The 16181-nt window shown below is 42.8% G+C and overlaps 1 protein-coding gene across 2 annotated transcripts; it reads right to left on the bottom strand.

The window, feature by feature from the left end:
- Positions 1–13: 13 nt before the first annotated feature.
- Mrnip (MRN complex interacting protein) lies at positions 14–15802 on the bottom strand. 2 transcript variants are annotated; one of them, XM_071612146.1, is made up of 7 exons: positions 15684–15802; positions 12248–12307; positions 10862–10950; positions 6301–6382; positions 3247–3404; positions 2539–2626; positions 14–651 (listed from the first exon to the last, which is right to left on the bottom strand). In XM_071612146.1, the coding sequence occupies exons 1-7, from the start codon at positions 15747–15749 to the stop codon at positions 169–171; spliced, it is 1026 nt and encodes a 341-aa protein (XP_071468247.1). In that variant the 5' UTR covers positions 15750–15802; the 3' UTR covers positions 14–168. The 2 variants fall into 2 exon arrangements, with proteins under 2 accessions (XP_071468247.1, XP_027809120.1); XM_027953319.2 differs by having other exon boundaries at positions 3247–3398; positions 6307–6382.
- Between the last annotated feature and the right edge of the window lie 379 nt (positions 15803–16181).

Below are 16181 nucleotides of genomic sequence, written 5' to 3'. Positions count from 1 at the left end.
CTGATGAGAGAAATACCTGTTTTACAGTAATGTTTATTGTCTACTCTTGGTTGTTCTCAGATTACACTCCTTTAAAAGCACCTCAGGAATTCTGTTTCTGTGGCATAGTAGAGGAAATGGGCACATGTAACACATGACTCTAAATACTACAGTTATGATCATCTCAGTTTACAGATCATCATCAAAGTCTTCCCCTGTTGTAAAGAGACTACATAGTTGCACAGGTGGGGCCCTCTCTACCCCCTGGACCAGAGGAGTCCCTGTGCTCCATGACTGCTGAGGGGAATTCCTGCAAGGCCTAGGTCTGGACATGGGAGTGTATGTGGCCTGAGGAAACTGGATGGTGGTGGTGAGCCTGCTGGGATTGCCTTCCCTTGGAGTCTCAGTCCTAGGGGTACCTGGTTCAGCCTGTGTTGGGCTGGCTGACCCAGAGCCACTGTGCAATGGTCTTGGCACTTCTGTGTCCACAAGTGAGCTGTTCCCAGGTGAAAGGAGAAACCGTGCCCATTTAGAAGATGGGGCCTGAACCTGTGGCGCAGGACTTGGTAGTTTCCACCGAGGAAAACTAAGCTCCCTGGTGTTGCAGTGCACAGAGTTCTGGAGGCAGTGGTTGCTGCCTCGCTCCCCGGTCCTGGTCAGGCCAGTATATCCCTGGGTGAGAAATCAGAAATGGCTTCCGTCAGGCTCCACACTGCTACTGCCTCACTTCTGCCTGGGTGCTGACCCTTGTGCTTTAAGCTCTCCTACTTACTACTCTGGCGGGCTGGAACATGCCTTGATTTCGACATTTAGCAAATCAAAGTGAATAAACACCCTCCACCTCACCCCAATCTTCTGCTAAATCACAGGACCAGGTTTCCCAGAAACACATCTTCATGTCATTAGGTGACCCATCCATTGGAGACTTTCAGATCAAGTCAGGGGTTCCTGAAAGGAGATGTGAGCGGGAAGGACTTAGAGACTGTCTAGAGAGGACAGAGACGCCAGCCTGCTTACTCTTGGCCAGATGGAAATATCCAGAGCCATGAAAACAACTATGTAAGTAGTTCACTGAGAGGTATGAAAGAGGTGCTTGGCCTGGCTTCTCCCACTTCAGGAACCAAAGATGCATTGAAAGTTAGTTTCAATACCTACAAAAGGACTTTTTTTGGGGCGGAAGGTACCAAATAATTGAACTCAGGGGTACTCAACCACTGAGCCACATCCCAGCCCTATTTTGTATTTTATTTAGAGATAGGGTCTCACTGAGTTGCTTAGTGCCTCTCTTTTGCCGAGGCTGGCTTTGAATGCATGATCTCCTGAGCTGCTGGGATTACAGGTGTGCACCACTGTGCCCAGCTCCTGCAAAGGGATTTGAAAGCAGAGGTGGTGGGTGTCTGTAATGCCACTTCCCAGACAAGGGAAGAAACTGGTCTTGATGCTTAATCATGGCTTTGCTGCTGAACTTGCTGTGACCTCACTGAACCTTTGCAAGCTTTAGTTCCTTGCTTTTAAAATGACAACAGGCTATGGTGAGATTAAAATTTACAGCCCAGGGACTGGCACTAGATTAGATAACTTACTACTGTTATTCTGTAATCTAGAATATTCAGGGCCACAAACCTACCTGGGGTAACTAATTCATGGCAACAACAAAGTTTGGACTTTGTTTCTTGACTGTGAGCCAGTGTTTTGCACAGTCTGAAGCCAGGCATAGCAGATCTTAACTGATGTCATCAAAGCAATAAGCAGTGACTGAGGAGAATTCCTCTGCCTAATTCCTTGGGCTCCCACCACAGTGCTACACTCTGAAGCGCTGAATGTGCAGAGGGGCCTGCTAGGTCCTAAGCATTAGGAAAACATCCTCAGTGAGAAGAGTGCCTGGGAGGAGGGAGTGTGCAGCTGGGGCAGGGCAAATGCACAGGAGATCCAGGGCAGGAGGACAGAGATCTCCCCTTTGCAGGATGAAGATGTATGAACATGGGAGGGATATAGGATATGGGCCAGAGAAAGGTGTGTTGGCTTTAAATGGAAAAGAAAAATCCCCAGGTTGGGCTGGGCACAGTGGCTCAGACGCATACAGCAGCCACTTGGGAAGCTGAGGTATGAGGATCACTTGAGCCCATGAATTTGAGAAAAACCAAGTCAATACAGCAAAATCCTATCTCAAAAAAACCCCAAATCTTGCTGGGCATATTGCCACATACCTGTAATCTCAGTGACGTGGGAGGCTGCAGGAGGATTTCAAATCCAGTGCCAGCGTTGGCAACTTAAAATAAAAAGGACTAGGGGCGTAGTTTAGTGGGAGAACATTTCTGGGTTCAATCCCCATTACCAAAAAAACAAAACAAACGAAAAAACAACCACCACCCTTACAAATCAACTTATAAAACAAGAAAAATTCCATGGGTAGATCTGCTGAGTGGTAGAGATGGTTAGCATGCCCAAGGCCCTGTGTTTAATCTGTGTGTGTGTGTGTGCACGCGCACATGCTCTCTCTCTCCTATGTAAGCTCAGTGATGATGGATCAGAAGAGAAATATTATTCTTCATCACTGACCTCCTGGGATTCCAAGGTGACTTCAGCATCATCTGAATCCTGGACAACAAAGCTCTGAGGAGGGTGGTCTGTGCTCTGGCTCCATTTCCTGGCAGAGAAAGTGCTATCATGTGCTGTCAACAACCAGTTTCCCCAGAGCCTAACTCCATGGTCATTTGGCCTGACCCAGGCTAGGGAGGAACCCCATCCCTTACAGCTTCCCAGGTGGCTGCCCAGCAACAGTCCAGGCAGTCCATTTTTCTGCCCTATATCTTCTTGTTAGAATGATCTTATCTGAAACTAGAATCTACCTCCTGAAAGCACCTGCCCTGAGAAGCCATCCTCAGTGCTTAGCCTAAAGCGACTTCTAGAACACTCACTGAAACAGAGGAAATTTAGAGGAAGAGAAACCCTGAAAGTCTGAGGTCTTTGCTTCCAAGATCCCAGGCACATTGGTCATTCTGGCCACAGTTCACTTTGTCAACCTTGCCCTTAATGATTCTCTCCAATTTCTGTATAGTCTGAGACACTCAGCATACAGGTTGCCCATGCCAGTGTCCTCCGAGTCCTCATCTCCTTGTGGCAGTACCCAGGGACAGAGGGGGCTGGCAGTGATGGCTATCCCCCAGCTTTCCTGCCCACTGGCATATGACACTTGGGCTGCTCCTACTTTGGCCAACAACTAGAAGCAGCTCATCATTCCTTCTGGATTACAGACCCACTTGGCACCTTTTTCTGGGCAGGGCTTGATTGAAGGGAGGGCCTAGATGCTCTGGGTTGGATGAGGGCTGTGTGTGGAAACATACTCCTTCTGGCTCCTGCTCTGGGCTGCCCTTGTCTAGATACTTCAGCCAGCGGTTCTCCAAGGGCTGGGATTTTTCCTGCAGGTTGGGAAAGAGATTAAACTCTAGAGTTGGAAAGTGGCCACTTTGATAAAAAATCATCAGCTTTGATACTTAGGTATGAGGTCTTAAGACCCATGTTTCCCTCATTACCAGGAAAGGCACATGGCTGAAAGCTGATGGGGATACAGCTGCCCAAAGACAACAGTGGAGACAGTGTACATTGGTCCAGGCCTTGTGCAGGGCACAACTTGTCAAGAACCTTCCAAAGATCTATGCTCCTTGACTCAGGATCTCCAAACAACCAAGGCACAAAGATGCTTGTCACAGGGGTGAGATATAGCTCAGTGGAAGGGCCCTTGCCTAGCATGGCTAAGGCCCTGTGTTCCATCCCCAGAAATGCAAGGGGAAAAATCATACTCATGACAGGGTTACAAATAATAGCAATTATTTAATTATAATAGTTGGACATGGTGGCACAAGCCTGTAATACCAATTGCTTGGGAAGTTGAGGAAGGAGGATCACAATTCAAGGGCAGACTGAGCAACTTAATGAAACCCTACCTCCAAATTGAAAATAAAAAGAACTGGGAATGTAACTCAGTGGTAGTGTACCCTGGGTTCAATCCCCAGTACTACTACTACTACTACTACTACTAATGGCTTAAGTGGAGAGGCAACTAACTGCCCCCACAATAAGGGAATTAGCACTGGTATGCCCACAATATTCTATAGGTACTCTTAAGCTTTATAATAATAATTATTATTATTATTTTTTTTTGTGGTGCTGGGAATTGAACCCAGGGCCTTGCACATACTAGGTAAGCCCTCTGCCATTAAGCTTTTTAAAAATGAAAATAATTGAAAGTTACATTTAGAAGAATGATATAAAACTTTAGGATGTAAAAAAGTATCTTTTAATAAGAATAATGAAGTACCCATAATCCCAGCTACTCAAGAGGTTAAGGCAGGGGGATAACTTGGGCCCATCCATTTGAGACCTGACTGGACAACATATGCAAGACCCTGTAAAGGGATCAAATGGGAAGCACAGACAAAGCTGTCAGAATGGCTGTACTTGAGTGCTTATGAGCACCTCCCTAGTTTACAATAAAAATATGAAGACAAAGTAATGAGAGGACATGGCTAGTGTTATCCTGTGAGCAGAGCAAAGCTAGGTAGTTGCTTTGCTGGTGGACAGTTTTTCCCATTTCTTCTGGCTCTGGCAGGACACAGAGCTCTCTCTATGTGCCCACAGCATCTCTAATGTACCCAGAAGGCCACCCACTCAGTCACGAAAGCTGTCACACACACTGCCCACCTGATGCTGTCTGAGTGCCAGGTGCAGACGACAGCTAACAACTGCATGTTATTCCTGCTCCCAGGAAGCTCCTAGAAGGTCTGGAGCAAAGGAACATGAAAATCCTGGTATTTGATACCAGCTTCCTCTCTTTATCAAAGGGATGCTCAGAGTGCTGTGGGAAGAAAGCTGCGGCTGCACAGGAGGTAAGATCACTCTAAGTTTGGAAGGAGTTCTCCAAGGAGATTTATTCTATTTTATGGAACGAAATACTCAATGTTGAGTATTGTAAAGATTTATGCACATGGCTAACTCCATCCTTACAAATGGTACAGGTTCCAGGGGCTGGAGTTGTGGCTCAGCGGTAGAGTGCTCACCTAGCATAAGCGAGGCACAGGGTTCAATCCTCAGCACCACTTAAAAATAAATAAAGAAAGGTATTGTGTCCAACTAAAATATTAAACAAAAAACCAAATGGTACAGGTTCCAGTGATTTGGACACAGAGGCAGGAGACTCTAAAATTCAAGGCCAGTGTGAGCAATTTAGTGAGATCTGCCTTAAAATTAAAAAGACAAGTGATATAGCTCAGTGGTAAAGTGCTTTTGGGTTCAATCCCTAGTATCAAAAACAAAACAAAAACCCCCAAATGGTAGAGGATTTATTTGTATTTGTTTCTTTTTGTTAGTACTAAGGGACTGAACTTGGCCTCAGGCATGCTAGGCAAGTGCTCTAGCACTATGCTATATTCCCAGCTCTTGTTTTGCAGGTTTAATTTTGGTACGGGGATTGAATCCAGGGGTGCTTAACCACTGAGTCACATCCCTGGCCCTTTTTATTTTGAGATAGGGTCTCACCAAGTTGCTTAGGGCCTTACTAAATCACTGAAGCTGGCTTTGAAATCTTGATCTTCCTGCCTCAGCCTCCCAAGTTGCTGGGATTACAGGTGTGCTCCACTGTACCCAGTTTGTTTGTTTTTGAGCAAGGGTCTTGTTATGTTGCCCATGATGGCCTCAAATTCCTGGATTCGAATGAGCCTTCTGTCTCAGTCTCCTGAGTAGCTGTGACTATAGTCCACTTCTAGGCCCAGTGACTAATGAATATTCTTAAATAAAAATTATAAGAGGCCATAGTTTTGGACTAGGCTCTTGTACTACGACCTGACAGACCAGACTAAAAACTAAAATGGTCTCACTTATGCTAATGTCCCATATCACCAAACTGAAATAAATTTAATCTGAAATCAGGAGACAGGTAACAGCTTAACTTTCCAAACAGGCCAGTTTCATTGGACACGATAATGAAGTTCCCTCTGCTTTAATTCTTACTCAAAAAAAGGTAACCTGAAGTGAACTACTTACTTGTCTATTGTTCTATCTTCCTGTTCCCTCCTTACAAGAAAAATAATTTTGAAATGACCCATCTATTCTTTGTTCCTGCTTTCATTAATCCTACTTTGTGAATAAAACCAACCTCTTATTCTAGTTTATGGAATAAAGTATTGCCTGATTCAAGAATCACAAATGAAGTTGATTGGGATCTTTAAACTAACTGTGTTGTAATTTCTTCCTTTGGCAACACATAAATGGAATCCCTTAGGAGACACAGAGAGCCCAGAAGGCAGGGCTAGAACGTACCTGCAGGCCTACCTGTGGGATCCCATCCTCAGCCTGCTGCCCACCTGCATTTTCTTCTTTGCCAGCAGTTACAGCTGCTTCCACAGACCTAAGGGAGAGATCATGTGCAGGTCCTTTATAAAATGGGAAGAGAAAGGACAAGGAAGATGAAGACAGGAGGATGCAAGGATCCAGCCACAGATTTCAAAGATTGTTTTGGGGAATCTCGGGGACATAGTTCTGTTGTTCTGATGTGGTTCTGTCATCTTCCAACAATTTAGATGGCCTAGGCAGAGGGGGTATTTGATTGAGGCTCGTGAAAGTCACTATCAAAAGGAAACACGATGCAGGGCCAAGAAGGCAGACCCTCAAAGTAGAAACAGGAGTTGGCATCCTGACTTTGCCAATGACCAGCTGTGTGTGACTTTGAGTATAACACTGGATCCCAGTTTCCTTATCTACAAATGGGGATAACACTGTACCTGTGACTACAAAAATAAATAAGACAATATGTGTATACATATCCTATGCAAGGCCTGGAATTTGAAGTAGTGCCAGCTGAATTCTTGCAGCACAGAGTCTCTCCCTCTAGCAGAGGGGACATTTTCAGCAGTCAGGGGTCTTTTTAAAAAATATATATATTTTTAGTTGTAGTTGGACACAATACCTTTATTTTGTGTACTTATTTTTATGTGGTGCTGAGAATTGAACCCAGTGCCTCGCACTTGCTAGGCAAACATGCTACCGCTGAGCCATAACCCACCCCAGCAGTCAGGGTCTTACGAGAGGCTTTACAGTTGTTGTGTTATGTCTCAAACATTACAAGGGAGGGAATTTTCCTTTTTTTTTTTTCTTTTGGGTACAAGGGCTTGAACAAACCCAGGGCCTCACACATACTAAGCAAGCACTCACCACTAGCTATATCCCTAGTCCTTTTAATATTTATTTTTTGAAAAATTTTAATTAAATATTTTTTAGTTTTAGGTGGACACTATATATTTATTTTATTTTGATGTGGTGCTGAGGATCAAACCCAGTGCCTCATACATGCTAGGTGAGCACTCTACCACTGAGCCACAACCCTAGCCCCCTCCTTTAAAAAATTTTTTTTTTATTAAATATTTACTTTTTAGTTTTAGGTGGACACTATATCTTTATTTTGTTTTTATGTATATTTTATTTTGAGACAGATTCTCACTAAGTTGTTGAGGCTTGCCTCAGCCTCCCAATTTGGGATTATGGGCATGTGCCATAGTGCCATCAGCTCAGGATGTCTTGGAATTCTGAAGACTAGCTTATCTTAAAAAAAAATTAAATGCTACCCCTGACAAGCTGGGGTCTATTGTTCTGTCAGTTAGCTGTCTACTCTCTAGCTCTTGCTTTGTTTTCTGTGTTCTGCAATTTCATTATGCTGTCGTGTCTAAAGGCAGATTTTTATTTTTAAAATTTTTTAAACTGGGGATTGAACCCAGGGCACTTAACCACTGAGCCACATCCCCAGCCCTTTTTTTATATTTTAGTTAGAGATAAGTCTTGCTTAGGGCCTCACTAAGTTGCTGAAGCTGGCTTTGAACTTGAGATCCTCCTGCTGCAGTCTCCCAAGCTTCTGGGATTACAGGTGTGTGTTACCACACCCAGCAGGGTAGATTTTTTTAAAACTTTTATAATTAATCAATTGAGGAGTACTTTATACCAAAATATACTCACTTAGATACATATTTGGATGAGTTTTGATAAAACCATGCTTTTGAAACTACATCCCCTGGGGCTGGGGATGTGGCTCAAGCGGTAGCGCGCTTGCCTGGCATGCGTGTGGCCCGGGTTCGATCCTCAGCACCACATACAAACAAAGATGTTGTGTCTGCCGAAAACTAAAAAAAAAAAATAAATATTAAAAAAAAAAAAAAAAAAAAAAAGAAACTACATCCCCAATCAAGGCAGAAATTTTTATCACTCTGAAAAGTGCTCTTGTGCTCCTTTGCAGCAATCTGCATACTATACTCTATTTTGTATCTGGTTTCTTTTACTTAGCAGTTTTGAAATTTGCCCATGTTGTCTTTGGTGCTGAAAAGTATTTGATAGTATGAATATAGCAGAATTGGTTTAGTCATTTATCTACTAATATATCTAGACTCTCACTAAAATCATACTATCTTGAGTTCAATAAGCATTGAAATAAATCTTGATATCAGATTATAGAAGTCCTCCGACTTTGTTCTTCTTCTTCTTTTTTTTTTTTTTCAATAATGGGGACTAAACCCAGGAGCACTCACTACTGAGCTATATCCTCAGTCCTTTTTCTTTTTTATTTTGAGATAGGGTCTCACCAAGTTGTTGAGGGTCTTGCTAAATTGCTGAGGCTAGCTTTAAACTTGTGACCCTCCTGCCTCACCCTAGAATCACTGGGATTATAGGTATATGCCATGATGTCCAGCTCACTGAATTTTTAATTTTAATGAGATTACTTTTAATTTTTCTTTCCTTTTTTTTTTTTTTTTAGAACTGGGGATTGAATCTAGGGGGTTCTTAACCACTAAGCCACAGCCCCAGACATTTTTATTTATTTATTTTTCGAGTCAGGTCTCACTAAGTTGCTTAGGGCCTCACAAAGTTGCTGAGGCTGGCTTTGAACTTGTGATCCTCCTGCCCAGCTTCCCGAATTGCTGAGATTATAGGCATGCACCACCAAACCTGGCTTTAATTTCTATAAACTCTTTTTGAGTTTTTTTTCAAATATACCTGGCTATTTTCTAAAGTCCCTCATATTAACCCCTTTTTATTTTGTTAAACATATCAAACATGAAATATTATAAATTCTGGAATCTTTGTGAGCCTGACTTTTCTGACTTGTTTCTGCTGTCTTTAGTCCTTGATGACATGCTTCCTTGAATGTTTAACAATTTTTAAATATGAATACTGGGGTTGGGGATGTAGCTCAATGGTAAAACACATAGCATTCATGAGATCTTGGGTTTGATCCCCAGCAATATACACATCACACACACAAATCAATTTAAAAAATCTGAGCTGGGTACATTGGTGCATGGCTGTAATTTCAGCTACTAGGGAGGCTGATGACATGGGAGAATTTTGAGTTTGAGGCCAGTCTAGGCAACATAGTGAGTCCTCATCTCTAAATAAATATCTTGAATATACGCTCCTTGGAACTTCATCTATGGACTTTTTTTTTTTTGGAGGGGGGGTACTGGGGGTTGAACCCAAGGGCACTTTACCACTGAGTTATACCCCTAGTCCTTTTTAATTTTTGAGACAGAATCTCATTAAGTTACTGAGGCTACCCTCAATCTTGTGATCCTCTTGCCTCAGCGTTTTGAGTCACTGGGATTACTGTGTGTACCACCACACCCTACTATCTGTGGGAATTCTTTAAGGTCTATGTTGGTGAGGTGTTGCTCCAGGGGAGCAGACTTCCTGGGACAATTGAAAAACAAATTTTCAGCTTCAGGCTTCTCAAATAGTGAGTATAAAAACTGAAAAGCCACTGCATGGCTTCCTGTGCTTCCAGAGTTTTAGAGAGATATTTCTCCCTCTTCAGCCAGGGCCAAGGTCAATGAATAAGAGCTTCCTGCTGCAGTGTTGAGTGTATTTGCAGTTCATTTGTGCACTAGGGCAGAGGCCTTTAGGGACTCAAGCTTTATATGGAGGTCTCCTACTAATTTTTTTTTCCTATAAAGCCCAGGCCTTTGGCTTTGTCTTTTGTCTCTGGCACCCCTCCTAGCCCCATAAATGGAGGCTTCAGAGTACCAAACTTTGCACTTCAGGTGCTTTCTCTCTGGATTTTGGCTTTTACTTCATTTTTATTTTATTTTTTTCTGGTGGTAGAGATCAAACCCAGGGCTTTGTGTGTGCTAAGCAAGGGCTCAACTACTGAGTTCCACCTCCAGCCCTAGCTTTTTTTTTTTTTTTCAACTTTTGACCACTTAAGGTTACTTTCTTTTTCTTCTTTTCTTTCTTTGTTTTTTTGGTACCAGGAATTGAACCCAGGGGCACTTAATAAACACTGAGCCACATGTCTAGCCTATCTATCTATCTAACTATCTCTCTATATATTTTTTTAGAGAGGAAGAGAGAGAATTTTTTCTTAATATTTATTTTTTTAGTTTTCAGCGGACACAACATCTTTGTTTGTATGTGGTGCTGAGGATCGAACCCCGGCTGCACGCATGCCAGGCGAGCACGCTACTGCTTGAGCCACATCCCCAGCCCCTACAATTCCTATTACACATATAGAGCACAGTTTTTCATATCTTTGTATAAAGTATGTTCACGCCGATTCATGTCTTTATACATGTACTTGTTTTTTTTTTTTGCATTATAATTCTTATTACACATATATACCACAATTTTTCATATATCTGTTTGTATATAAAGTAGGCTAACAGCTCATTAGTTCATCTGAAATATTATAGCTGGCATTTTTAGTTATTTTTAGGGGGAGGACGGCTCAGGGTGTTTAATCTGCCACACGTAAAACATGGAAATCTAATGATTTCTCCACTGTATACTTCCACCATCCAATCAAGATGAAAATAGGACAAGATAACGTACTCCTTTCAAATCACTGTACCTGAGTGACAGCTCTGAAACCTGTCCCTGTAGCAGATTTAATTTTTGGACATGGCGTCTACAGTCAGCACCAGAACCCTCACCATAAACCTGAGAAAGAAAAACATATATTTAGTTTAAAAAGTATTGCCAGAATGCAAAGAAACAGATATATTTGAGATGTACCTCATGGAAGACCAAACTGTATTATGCAAGGCCCAAAAATGCTTGAAGCAGCATGCAGGAAACCTAATGACTGGCTGCTGTTTCTAGAGTGATTTATAAACAGGCTCTGCAGCCAGTTTAGGTCTAGCTGGCTGCCTCACTAGCACCCTGAACTCTTATCTAACAAAGCAACCCAAAGCCCTATGCAAAATGGTTAATGAATTCCTAGTTCAATGAAGAAGCATATAATGGAATTTTCCCAGTCAATGCTCCATCTATTTCACTTAATAAAAAGGGTCACAAGAGAAGTAACACAAACTGCCAAAAATATATAAAATTATGCTTACCCTAATTGATAATTAAAGGAATACAAAATAAAATGACATGCCTTTTCCTACATAGCAGTCACCCATTTGTTCAATAAATATTTACTGAGTACCTATTATGTGGTAGGCCCTGGTCTAAGTGTGGATAATACTATGCAGCAGTGGACAAAACTCACCGTCATCAACGAGCTCTTTCTAGCAAGAGGGGACATAATAAATTAGTAAAACATCTGGCTACAAGACAGTTAACAAATGTTCTCAGGAAAATAAGGCAACAAAATAGGGTAGGGCTGAATGGGGGGCAATGCGTACAAAATTTTATGTTGGGCATTCCATGGTCAAGAAATGAATCACTGAGAAGATGACATCTGAACACAAATAGGAAGACACGAGGGAGCAAGCCATGAAAATATCAGGAAGAACATTCTAGCAAATACAATGAAACAGAAATGAGTGCAGAGACCCAGAGACTGACATGTGGAGTTAAAGTGAGGGGCCAGCTGAGAGGCCTGAGGGGAAGGTGGTAGGTGATGAAATTTTGGAGCATGAACTGGTGAGTTCCACCATAGGTAGAATCAGCTTTACAGGCCTGAGAACTGCTATACTGTTGCCATCTTGAAATTCTTTTCTTTTTGAGACTGAGACTTGCTATGTCACCCAAGCTGGCCTTAAGTTTCTCGGCTCAGTGACCCTCCTGCTTCAGATTCCTAGTCAATGAAGAAGCAAATAATGGCATTTTCCCACACACTGCTCCATCTATTTCACTTCATGGAGGAACAGGAACCTAAGGAGCAGGAGCTCTGTATCTGGTGAACTTAGTGAGAGAGAAGAGGATCCTGGCTGTGGAATGTTGGGGCTCCATGAGAAACATCTTCTGCAGGGCTAGGCCCACCTGCTTTCTGTTTATCAGAACATACCTTCAAAAGGGACTGCTTCTCTCCACAAGCCTTGCATGTCCATTTGAGACTTTTTTTCACCTACAATGAAATTTCAGAAATATAGCTTAGACAATTATATAAAACAGGACAGAATTGGATGAGAAATAATTTAGCTATACCCCCAGCCCTGATGGTGGCATTTAAAAAAAATATTTTCTTAGTTGTAGATGACACAATAACTTTATTTTATTTATTGATTTTTATGTGGTGCTGAGAATTGAACCCAGTGCCTCACATATGCTAGGCAAGTGCTCTACCACTGAGCCACAACCCCAGTCCTGAAGGTGGCATTTTTAAGAGGAAAGAATAAACTATTTAATAAGTGGTTCTGGAAAGACTGGCCATCCATGTAAAACAAAATCAAGTTAGTTTTCTGCCGTCTGTGTGTTGTTTTTTTTTTTAATTGAACCCAGGGGCACTTAACCACTGAGCCACATCCCAGCTCTTTTTTTTTACATTTTTAAATTTTGAGACAAGGTCTTGCTACATTGCTTAGGGCCTTGCGAAGTTGCTGAGGCTGACTTTGAACTTGCGATCCTCTTGCCTCAGCCTCTTAAATTGCTGGGATGTAATAAAATATTTATCTCTGTAATAAAATAAATGTTACATCTGTATCTCTCTATATATCATATCTATATAAATATGTATACATGAACATATTTATATGTACTTTACAACCCAAGATGAAAATTATTATATCTTCAAAAGGTAACACAGCCTTTATAAAAGCAGACATCTAAAGACAGTAGAGATAATGGGTGAAAAAAGACAGTCCATTCAAAAGAGGACTGAGGATGAAGAGGGCTGAGGATGAAGCTCAGTGGTAGATTGCTTGTCTAGCATGCACAAGGCCCCGTGTTCAATCCCTAGCACCTCAAAAACAAAACAAATTACTATGATTAATATGTTTTTAATACAAAGATTCTAAGGACAAACAGCATTTACTAAAAATTTGAGTGGATATATCCTATGACTTGACTTTTTTTTTTTTTTTTTTTTTGTGGTACTGGGGATGGAACTATGAGCTATGGCCTTGTATCAGGACTTAGCAATTCTACTTTTCAGGATCTACCTAAAAACACCACAAAACAAATCCTGTGCATTTTCTATGGGTATATATGCAAGTAAGAAATACATCATTGAAAAAGTCTGGGGCTGGGTTTAATGGCGCACAACTGTAATCCCAGTGGCTCTGGAGGCTGATGCAGGAGGACAGTGAGTTCAAAGCTAGCTTCAGCAACTTAGCAAGGCCATAGCAACTCAATGTGACCCTGTCTCAAAATTAAAAATAAAAACGGCTGGGGATGTGGCTCGGTAATTAAGTGTCCCTGAGTTCAGTCCCTAGTACTAAAAAAAAAAGGGTCTGGGCCAGGCTTGGTGACATATACCCTCATCCCAGCTACTCAGGAAGCTGGGATGGCAAGTTCAAGGCCAGCCTTGGCAACTTAGCAAGACCTGGGTCTCAAAATAAAACTACAAAAAATAGGGTTGGGGATTTAGTTCAATGATAGAGCATTTGCTTAATGTGTGAGCCCCAGTATTCAATCCCCAGTATTTGGGGAATAAAATGTCTGGAAAGACACATATTACTGGTAACTGATTCTGGGAAGCCAGTAAGAATAAAAACAGGATCTTTGCAATTGTATAGGCGTGGGTTTGCCATTTATTCGTTGGCAAATTCACTTGATTTCTCTGGATTCCTGCTGAAATTAAATGAGATGTGTGAAACTGCCGAGCACACAGAAGACTTGTAATTAACAGGTTGACTTCCTCTCCTCAACACTCCCCCACCAAGCATCCTACTGGGGATTGAACCCAGCAGTGTTTTACCACTGAGCTATATCCTCAGGTCTTTTTATTTTGAGATAGGATCCCACTAATTTGCCCAGGCTGGCCTTGAACTTGAGATCCTTCTGCCTCAGTCTCCTGAGTTGCTGGGAGTACATGCATGCATCACTGCACCCAGATATTTTCATCCCTTTTTGAGACAGGGTTTTGCTAAATTGCTCAGGCTGGTCTCAAACTTGTGATCCTCCTGCCTCAGCCTACCAAGTTGCTGGGATTACAGGTGTGTGCCACCACAGTCACTCTCCCTCTCTTTCAAATCATTTTTTAAAATTACTTTAAAAATATATATACATATTTATTTTTACTTATAGATGGACACAATGTCTTTATTTTACTTTATGTGGTGCTGAGGATCAAATCCAGTGCCTTGCGCATGCTAGGCAAGCGCTCTGCCTCTGAGCCACAATCCCAGCCCATCAAATCATCTTTCATAGAGTTAAAAATGAGCATGGGCATGCATGACAGTATATGTGTAATGATTAAAAAATGCAAATGATTTCCATTTATTCTCAACTCTAAAATACAGTCCCCAAAAAACACCTAAGTTTCTGAGCCCCTACAAAGTTCCATTACATGCAAACTTACAGATGCATATTCAGCATCTTATTGTCTTTAATACATATTTTAAGGAAGTTTGATGCTATTCTTTTTCAAGGAATGGCAGATTAATGGGTAACTAGGAAGAAGAGGAAACCATCAGAGGTAGATACACAGTGTTAGCTGACTTCAAACTAGGGCACAAACCAGAAAAGATTAGGTTAAATTATAACCTCTGTCTTATGTGCTCAAAGTCAGGAAAGCAAACAGATTTTAGACATATCGACCATTTAAAATTGGAGGCGTCTGTGGGTATGCTTAAACTGGAGGCAGAGGCAATCTAGTGACACCAGAGGGCGTCCAGGCGTAGACCAAGGACATTTCAACGGTAACTTGTTCACTCCAGTGCCATTCCCATGGCTGCATCTTTAGTCTGAGTTCTAAAAACAGTTGTTAGAATAGATCCCCTTTGAAATTAAAAGCAAACTTCCTGACAACTGCTTTTCTGTATCCTATACTTCCTTAGTAAAGTACAGATGCAAAGGAAGCCTGACGTATTCTCTAGGTACAGCCTAGCTAAATTTACAGATGAACATCACCCGGCTTTTGTAAACCCCCGGTGGACCAACTGAGAAGTAATCTAGCAGTTTCTACCAGCAGCCAGCGTAAGCTTGCCAGCCGGGATCCAGGCAGGTTCCTTGGGCTTGCCTGCAGCAACACGCTCCCTTTGTAATTAAATTAAGAAAGAGCCACTGCCCTGCATAAAGGATGCTATCTTCAGGGTGGGCATCCCAATTCCCTACAGGAATTCATGAAAGGCCACCTCAGCAAAAACGATTATTTCTAGTTTCTACAACAATCAGACATAAAATAAAAACAAAAGCTCAGAACGACGTTATGGGTAAGCGACACCAAATAACACCCAGTCCTCAGCACTGTCACGTCTTCGGGCTCCAAATACACCCGCGGCCCGTCACATCACACCAGCCATCCCCGCGCGGGAGGAGGGGTAAGCCGGCGCTTGCCCCACCTGGTGCGCCTGGAAGAGGCGGCAGCTGCAGCATCGCAGGACCCGAGACTGCTGCGACGGCGCCATGACGGCCTCCGTCGCCCCTTGCCGCGCGCGTGCGCCCCACGCTCACGTCTCGGCTCCGCCCTCTGACCCGGCTCGGCTCCTCTAGGCACCAGCGCCACTTGGTTTGCGCATGCGCCCCGCTCTCTCGTCTTCCCAGGCTCCGCCCCTCTCGGAGGATTTGGAGCCTTTGAGTCCCAGTGCCGCTGGGCTTGCTTGTGTGCGTCACTCAGGCCCGCCCCGGCCATGCCGCTTCCCCGCCCGCGGGCTACTCTCGGGCCTCTTTAGCCTCAGGCTTATCTTGGCGGTACGTTTGTCTTCCCGGTGTCTCAGGCCCCGCTATCCTGGGACTAGTTCACGAGCAGGCCGCCAACCCGCGATTTGTTGATTTCCCCTGCCTGCTCTGATCTTTGTCTCCTTTCCCCTTTCTCTCTCTATATATTGATTGAGCCCAGG

This window comes from Marmota flaviventris, chromosome 5 (genome assembly GCF_047511675.1).
Source record: "Marmota flaviventris isolate mMarFla1 chromosome 5, mMarFla1.hap1, whole genome shotgun sequence".
Classification (NCBI taxonomy): Eukaryota; Metazoa; Chordata; class Mammalia; order Rodentia; family Sciuridae; genus Marmota; species Marmota flaviventris.
The sequence above is the reverse complement of the archived record's forward strand: the minus strand, read 5'-3'. Positions and strand labels throughout refer to the sequence as shown.

Coding starts and splice junctions, on each gene's coding strand:
- Mrnip (XM_071612146.1), bottom strand. CDS start 15,749: ATGGCGCCGTCGCAGCAGTCTCGGGTCCTGCGATGCTGCAGCTGCCGC. Junction 12,308..15,683: donor GCCTCTTCCAGGCGCACCAG/GTGGGGCAAGCG, acceptor ATTTCATTGTAG/GTGAAAAAAAGTCTCAAATG. Junction 3,405..6,300: donor ATGGGATCCCACAGGTAGGC/CTGCAGGTACGT, acceptor CTCTTTCCCAAC/CTGCAGGAAAAATCCCAGCC.